At 46.3% G+C, this 8,747-nt stretch overlaps 1 protein-coding gene across 2 annotated transcripts; it reads right to left on the reverse strand.

Moving 5' to 3' along the window:
* Nucleotides 1-277: 277 nt before the first annotated feature.
* On the reverse strand, nt 278-7,534 carry Thnsl2 (threonine synthase like 2; the record flags this gene model as incomplete). 2 transcript variants are annotated; one of them, XM_008840681.2, is given in 5 exon segments in its annotated part: nt 278-969; nt 1,355-1,506; nt 3,615-3,740; nt 3,838-3,986; nt 7,304-7,534. In XM_008840681.2, coding segments are annotated over 5 exon segments (884 nt in total), but the record flags the coding sequence as incomplete, so codon positions are not given.
* Between the last annotated feature and the right edge of the window lie 1,213 nt (nt 7,535-8,747).

The following is an 8,747-nucleotide window of genomic DNA, read 5'->3' on the forward strand; positions in this document are numbered from 1 at the left end:
TTCCAGAGTAGAGGACCAAACCCAGGGCCTTGGACTTACCAGGCAAGCTCCTTACCACTAAGTTAAATCCCCAACTCCAGTCTTCATGCTAGTGAGCCCCACATCAACCCCTAACCACACCACCAGTGCAGGTTTCCATGCACCCTGCCTGCTCTGTTGGGCCAACCTGGAGCAGCAGGTGCATGCAGCACAGACCTCAACATCACCACTCAGCTGCCAGCAGGACTGCTTTCATTCCTGCAGCTCTGATCTACCCAATGTCCATCTAGAGTCCCCATTTAACTAACAGTACTTTTATTACAGGGATTCCCAACATTTCAACAGGTTGGAAGCATTTGGCAAGGAGGGCCAAAGCTTTGGATTTGGTTTCAGGAATGGAAAAACAGAGATTCAGAGTTCATAAGCCCTAGTTCTGTGCTAAAGTAGTGAGTAACCCTTTGTCACAGGTCTGGAGTCCTAACACTCTGGAGTTGAGGTCTGACCCTGTACCCAAGGCTCATCATTTGCAGACCCTGAAACTTGTATGTTGAGTAATGTTATTCCTGAACCATTCAGTGGTGGGGAGCCTTTCAACATCAGCCACCCATTCCTCAAGTCCCCCTCATCCTATCTCCCATGGAATAAAGTTAAGTGAACAGGCAACTTCTACGCTAGCTCTCCCCAGAAGCACCCCAGAGCTTGAGGGGGCTTAAGGGTGCAGCTCCCTGGGAAGGGAAATTTAAACAAAGCCAGTTCCAGCCTGGCTATTCAGAAGGGTTTACAGCATGACCCTTCCGCCTCTGGCTTAGGCCCTCAATTGTGTCTCGAAGCATCTGAATCCAGTCTTCTCCTCTCTGCATTGGGGTGCAGCGTGTCTCCTTGTGTTCCAGGGCTAGGATCTCTGTGGGAGTCTGGGGAGTCAACCCTGCAGCCAGGATTGCTTCTGGGAACTTGGCTGCTGAGGCAGGGGCCAGGCAGCACCGGGGGACACTATTGAGGATGGGGCAGGACAGGTGGGAGAAAAGGTAGAATGGGAAAGAAGATAGAGGAGAAAGGAGAAGGACCAGCAGAAGAGTTGGGGTAGGATAGGGCACAGAGGAGAGAGAAACAGAAATACAATTAGTACCTTGAACTTACATATACAATAACACTGCCCAGCAAAGCACTCCTGATAAAGACCCAGTTCAACCATCTCTTCTCCTATGGATATAGTTTACATTTCCTCTTCTAGGCTCACAGTTCTTGGGGACAGTTCAACACAGGACCCACTACGCCCTTTAACACTACTCTCCTGTTTCCTGCATGCCCTTCTTAGAGAAGAGGAGGGTCCCTGAAGGTCAAAGGGTCCCCAGTGCCCCAGATCCCACTGCGGTACCTGGACTGCCCGCTGTCAGTCTGTTGATAATGGCAGCTCACGGCTGTGGCTGAGTGAGGGCACAGCAGGTACTGGTTTTCCTCCCAGCAGCGGCCCATGGTCTGGGTGATGGCTTCATCTGACACTGACTGAGAGGTCACTGCCTCCACAAGCTGAAGGGGCAAGGAGATAGAGGGTAGGTGTCAGGAGTGGGGAGGCAGGGAACGAGGACAAAAATCCTGCTGTATGTGCATAACAGACCACCAGGAACTCAAACGAATGGCCCAGACTGAATGCTGAACAGTAAATCAGTTTTCCATTTCTGAGCTTATTCATTCAACTTAGAGGAAGGATACATAAGAGTTTTAGGTACATCTAAATACATTTGGTTCCTGAATCAAGTTAGCACACAGCCTTGTCCCATAGCCTGACACAGCACAGGTCAAGGGCATTCAAACATTTCTGGATTCTTTACTGTTGGCACACCCTCTTCCTGGTATGAAACGCTGTCCTATCTGGTCCCATCCTACTCAGGAGCACCTCCTCTAGGAAGCCTCCTGGTACTCACAGGCAGAGGAAGGCTCCCTGTTTGGTGCTCTCTCAGTGTGCTTGGTAAATATGATCATTCACTGAAAATGTACTGCATTGCTTACAAAATAGCAAACACCATGTATGTACTCAAGGGCAACTGAGACCACGTGATGCTTAAATTGTTTATATAGCTACATCCTGGTTAGGGTTAGAGAAGGTAACCAATGTATTTTTTTTTCACTATTACTCTCTTCCTCCTCCCCCTGTTCCTTTTCCCAGTCCTGAGGACTGAACTTAAGGCCTAACATATGTTAAGCATGTGCTCTACCACTGAGCTGTATCACTCAATATGACAGATGTATTTGACTTTGTATTTCCAAAGCTCTTCAATCATAGTAGATAGATAATATGAATTAATGGATGGATGGATGGATGCCTGTATAGCAGATGGAGTGTCTCCTATGTGTACAGCCAAAGAGAAACTGGAAAAACAGGGGATAGATGTCTAGTTTTCATGCAGCACCTCATTTGCATAAGGAAAAGGAATACTGGCATCTACACAAACCTTGGACCAAACAAACAGATGTTTGATTATACCAAAAGCAGCACAGACTAGTGTGGTGGTGCGGGCCTTTAATCTCAGCACTCGGGAGCCAGAGGCAGGCAGGTCGCTGTGAGATCAAAACCAGCCTGGTCTACATAGAGAGTTCCAGGCCAGCTGAGGCTACAGGAAGACCTTGTCTCAAACAAACAAACAAACAAACAAACAAACAAACAAACGCACGCAGCACAGATTCCAAAGGAGGGAACTTCCACTCTGGTCTGCAGGCTCAGCCCAGAGAACTCTGTCCAATTTTGAGAAGACCCCCCTCAAGAGGCATACTAAGCATGAAGAATTATGCTGCATAGGGACTAAGTTACAGGGATTGGGAAGACCAAGCCAGTGAGTGAGGATTCTCTTCACTTATAGGGGAAATGCTGAGATAAAATCATATTGCACAAGCCAGAAGGAACACATTCTAGAACTTTGTGATAATTAGAGCCTTGGTGAGGTCCTGGCCACTCACTGGAGGAATGCACAGCCCACATGACCACTTAGTGGGAATGTGGTCCAGAAAATTAAGATATCCTGTAAAGTAAGTACTTATCACCAGTTTGGGTTATAATAAAGTCAATCTAACTAGTTTGCTAAAATAACTAAATTTAATCTATTAACAAAATTGTTTCTCTCCTAAGAAAAAGAGGGAGGGAGAGAGGAAGGGGGAGAGAGCAAAAGAAGTGTAAATAGAAGTCTCTGCTCATAGTGAGAGAGCAGAATTGCGTTGTCCTCATTTTCCAATTGCTGTTATTATTGGAGATTAAAAGCCATAATAAGTAGCAACAGTTAACAGTTACTGTATCAAGCTGTATATTACCAGGCAGTATGTAAATTGCCTCACATGTAGTTTTTGTTTAAATCTCACATCAACCCTATGAGGTAGTCACTCTTATTATCCTCATGTTACAGATGAGGAAATCGAGACACCAAGTTCAGGAAACTGGCTCAGCATCTCACAGCTGATTTAACTGAGCCTGCCTGACTGTACCATGTTCTCCTCTGCCTCTCCTCCAGTCAGGGTAACTATGAAAGTGCTTGGCTCACAACAGATGTCAAAGAACAGGTGTCCCCTTCCCTCACCCAGGTCTCCAAACCCCAAATCTGTTGCACAGCTGCATCCTTCCATCCTCTGGGGAGGGGTCATTGACCAACCTTGTTGTGTAGCTCCTTGGGTAGATGCAGACTTTGGTTTCTTTCAAACTGCTCCATGAGGGCCCTTGTCACTTGATTGTTGAAACCAGAGACCAGCCAGAAGATTCTCTCCATGTTGTAGGGTACCTTAATGGGAAAAGTAGAATCCCAGGCCACCTTAATGTAGTAGCCATCCAGACTACTCCACCAACTAGTTAGACCTGCTGTCCTCCCATAGGCTCACCTGAATGTCCATAGCAGATGCCAAGGTTGGCTTGACAGTCTCAGACACAGAGAAGTCTCCCCACTGGACAGTCCTATGGATGATGTCATTGTGATTCACTGCCACAGTCAGGAGGATGGGCAGTCCCATCTTCTGAGCAATGCACCCAGCTTGAGACAAGACAGAAAGAGAGCAATGGGTTTGGAGACAAAAGTAAATTTTTTAAAAAAGTTGAGCTTCATAAAAATAGAGAAACTTCTGTGCTTTTTGAAGATAAGAAACAGAGAGGGGATGGGAAGGGAGAGGAGAGGAGGAGGAGGAAGAGGAGGAGAAGGAGGAGAAGGAGAGGGGGAGGAGGTGCGGAGGAAGAGAAGGAAGGGGAGGAAGAGGAGGATCACTGTTCTATGTTTCAGCCACCTGCTGTGTACCAACACACATGCCCAGTATTGTGATACAACCCATTTGTGGAAGAAACGAAGGTACTAAGAGGTTGAAATGTTTTGTCCTAAGAAATCTAGAGTCAAAGTGTATCCATCTCAGTCCAGAGCCACACTCTTTCTCCCACTCAGCTGCCCAGAACCAGCACCTCCAGATGGTGCATCCTGGAGACACTCCAAGGCAGAGAAGAGTGGCTCCCTCAGTCCCTTCTAGTAGCAGCTTTTGCTTGCATGAAACAAATAAGGAGTCCTTCACCCTGGGAGATGGAACCCTGACATAGGATGTAGTTTAGGAAGGTTTTACAGACTTTCATGGGTAGTCCTCTAGTGAGTGGTCAGAGAGAGAGAGAGAGAGAGAGAGAGAGAGAGAGAGAGAGAGAGAGCGCTAGCCACCCCCCCTTTTAAGATAGTGTCTTGTGTATCCTAGTCTAGCATGTATAATCTTGAACTTCTGATCCCCTTGCTTCTCTCTCTTAAGTTCTGGGATTCTAGGCATGCACCATTCATCCAAACACAAATTCTGTGGTGCTTGGGATTGAACCCAGGGCTTCATACATGCTAGGTAAGCACTCTATTAGCTGAGCTACATCCCCAGCCCCCCCTTTTTTTTTTCATTTTCCTTAAAAAAGTATGTGCGTGCTTGTGTGAATGTGGGAACATGTGTATCATGGCACATGTATGGAAGTCAGAGGACAACCTTGGGAGCTGGTTTCCAGCTTCTACCTTATCTGAACACAGTGTTGTTTGCCACTATGTATGCCAGGCTCCCTTCTTGGATTCTTCTGTCTCCATCTACTATCTCACTGTAGGAGTGCAGGGATTATAGATGTGTGCTACTGCATCCAGCTTTACATGGGCTCAAGAGACACAAACTCAGGTCACCAAGCTTGTACAGCAAGTAATTTACACACTGAGCCATCTCCCCAGCCCCTACTTCTTTTTGAGAGTGGTCTTACCAACAACACTCAATTTTGTAAAACATTTCCATTCTTTTTAAAGAATATTTTATTATTTTTATTTTATGCTTAAGAGTGCACTGCCTGCATGTATGTAAGTGCACCCATGTAATGAAACATCCACAGAGGTCAGAAGAGGGCATTGGATCCTCTAGAATCAGAGATACAGACAGCTGTTAGCCGTCATGTGGGTGCTGGGAACCAAACTTGGGTCCTCTGCAAGAGCAGCCATTGCTTTTAACTTCTGAGCCATGTCTCCAGCCCCAACACGTTCACACTCTTATTTCACTTGATCTTGATGAAAACATTATAATATCCTTAAGTGATAAGGAGAAATGGGAGCTCTGGAGGGCCCAGGGATTTAAAACAGTTTTGCATGGAGAAAAGCCAGATGGGAAGGCCCTCTACAAATACTGCCCATGTGTTTATTTTGTACCAGGTACTCTGGAGGGCACAGCTGTGGGTGGCATCACAGCTGGAAGGAGACATGAAAGGAAAGGGCACTGAGCTTCCCTCTGTGGGTAGTAAAGAAACCAGACGGCCCACAGTTCTCTTTATTTTCCTACTAGTAGATGTGGAGTTTCCTAACCACTAAAATGCCTTTGTTGTCTCACCGCAGCTACCCCTGGTGGCCGTAAGCAGCAGTGCCAGAGACAGAGCTATTGGAAGCACTACCACCACTGCCTAGAGGCTGGCAAGGATGCAGGCTCCAGCCTGCCTGGGCTGTCGTCTTGATCCTGCTACCAACTGCCGTGTGACCAGGGGCAAGCTAGCTTCTCCCTGTCTCCAGTTCCTCATTCTAAAAAGGAAATAACAGTATAGCTGGACCTCTGTATCCATTGGTTCTACATCTACAGATTGAAATGACCATGAGTCAAAGCTATAGGAAACAGGGCAGGAGGGTGTGGTGATATACCCTTTAATCTCAGCATTCGGGACGGATAGAGGCTTCAAGGCCAGTTTGGCCTATACTGAGTATAAAGCCAGCCTCAGTCACACAGTGAGACCTTATCTCAAGACAAAGAATCTGTTTTGTTTTGTTTTGTGAAACAAGGTCTCACTATGTAGTCTGGCTGACCTTGAACTCACAGAGATCCACCTGCCTCTGCCTCCTGAGGCTGGGATTAAACACATGCGCCATCATGCCAAGCCGTCAAGAAAACAGTTTTGAAAAAAAGCTGCATCTGTATTAAATATGTACATTACTTTCTGTTGCCATTACTCCCTAAATCATAATGATCACTTAGATCTTATTTATATATTGTATTAGTAATTATAAAAAATCTAGAGATGATTCAAAGTATGCAGGTGTTTGTGTATAGTAAGTGCTTGACAATGTTCATTACTATTTGAAAAGATGGTTTCAGTGCTGCACAGCTGTACAACAAACACTAGCATTATGAAATTTATATGCACTCAAGAATCAAACTTGTTCCTCATAATAGTCTGGAGAAACATAATGGTTTTAAATTTATTTTTATTTCATGTGTATTGTATGAGTGTTCTGCCTACATGTATGCATATGCACAAGAAGAGGGTGCTGGATCTCATAGAACTGGAGTTACAGACTGCTGTGAGCTGCGTATGGGTGCTGGGAACTGAACTCAGGTTCTTTGAAGAGCAGCATGTGCTCTTAACCACTGAGCCACTTCTCCAGCCCCAAGTCTCCTTTGTACAGCTGAAGAATTGAGTCTGAGGTACTGCCTGACAGCTATTCAGTTAATAAATGGCAGAGTGGAGGCTGGGATCTTAACTCCAGAGCCCTTTCTGCCTCTCATGGCCCTGGGTAGTAAAAGCACACTGTGGCATGGGGAGTTGCCCCCTCAGCAGGCAGCTGGCTGAGCTGGGAGTAAAGTCCACTTATCTGGGAGAAGGTATTATGGCTATGTAGGGTGGCTAAACCTCAATTTTTGTTTCTCTACCTGCTGCAAGTAAGCAAGCACAGGTTAGGCTACCGAAGCACCCGAGGGTTGAGACATCATTTTCCTCTTATGGCAGGAACCTGGAATTAAACACAACTTTCTTTCTCTTCACATTAGCAGAGGACAGCTGGAAAGAATGGGTGTTATTCCAGAAAGCCCATTTATACCTTACCTGCAACGTTACCACCAGCCCCTGTTGGCACAACTATTTCCACAGGAGGCAGGGGGTGTGTGTCCAAGGATGGTGCACACTGGAAGTAAGCAAAGAAGTGATGGGCCATCTGCACCAGGACCCGAGACCAGTTGATGGAGTTCAGACTCATCAGGTTGTGCTTCTGGACGAAAGCCACGTCAGCAAATACAGCCTTGATGGGTTCATCAAGTTCATCACTGTTTCCTTCCACTGCCGGAAGAGAGAAGAGGGAAGCTCTCAGGAGAAGCACGAAGCCCCTGGCAGCCAGCCCAAGGCCCTCCCAAGTGGAGCCCACCCATCTTGGCTTGGTCTTTGCTTTACTTTCATATGGCTTGGTCTGGCTTTCCAGGCTCAGCAAAAGCTCTTTAAGGGTAGAATTAATGTCTCTTATTCTTGTGATCTTAAGTGTTTGACCTCACTTGAGACAAAAGAAAAGGTAGTCAGAACCATTTCCAATGTCCTTACTATTTTATAAAATAAGATGTAAAATGCCAATCATCTGGGATACTGGGAAAAGAATTCCCCTTGTATGGCAAGACTATAACCTCCACTCTTCTGCTGAGGAGGAGGAACTGTTTACCTGACTGGGAGGTGTGAATCCTATTGGAGCTGAGGGGAAATAGCATTATTATTCTGTGGTCTGTCTTCATTTAGATCACGAGGGTGAGTGTTCTGATCCCTGCTCCTATGTGTTAGGTAAACTTGCTTAGGCAGAACTACTTGCCTAAGGTGTGAACCAAGGTGTGAACATCATTTTCATTAATGGGGGGAATTACTGGGTAAATTCCTCACTGACTTTTCTACCAGCCCAGCACGTCTGTCTTGGTCATTACACCAATACCGATCCTTTTCTGATACCTGGAACTAATTCTCCATTGGATCCATACATGGGGGATAAGGGGTGAAGTTTACCGGGGGAGTACCAGAACAGGTGTAAAGGTTGTGAACCACCTTCCCCTAATCACTGTGTAGCACTAGGGAAGACAGGAGACTGACTGTGAGTCTATGTGTGAACCCCAAGCAGCCTGAGCCCATCATGGTGTCCTAGTTTGTTCTTCGTTGCTGTGACAAAACACTCTGACCACTACCAACTTGGGGAGGAAAGGGTTTATTTATCTTACATCTCCTGGGTCACAGTTCATCAGTGAGCCCAAGGTAGGAACTCAGGGCAGGAACCTGGAGACAGGAGCTGGAGCACGGTCCATGGAGGAATACTGCTTACTGGCTTGCTCCCCTGGCCCCTGCTCAGCCTGCTTTCTTTTTTTATTTTATGTGTATGAGTGTATTGCCTGCATGCAGGTAAGTGCACCCATGTGGTGAAATGCCTGTGGAGAACAGAAGAGGCTGTCAGATCCCCTGGAACTAGAATTATGGACAGTTGTTAGCTGCCATATGGGTGCTGGGATTCAAACCTGGGTCTTCT

This window comes from Nannospalax galili, unplaced genomic scaffold (genome assembly GCF_000622305.1).
Source record: "Nannospalax galili isolate Female #2095 unplaced genomic scaffold, S.galili_v1.0 scaffold2681, whole genome shotgun sequence".
In the NCBI taxonomy this organism is placed as follows: domain Eukaryota; kingdom Metazoa; phylum Chordata; class Mammalia; order Rodentia; family Spalacidae; genus Nannospalax; species Nannospalax galili.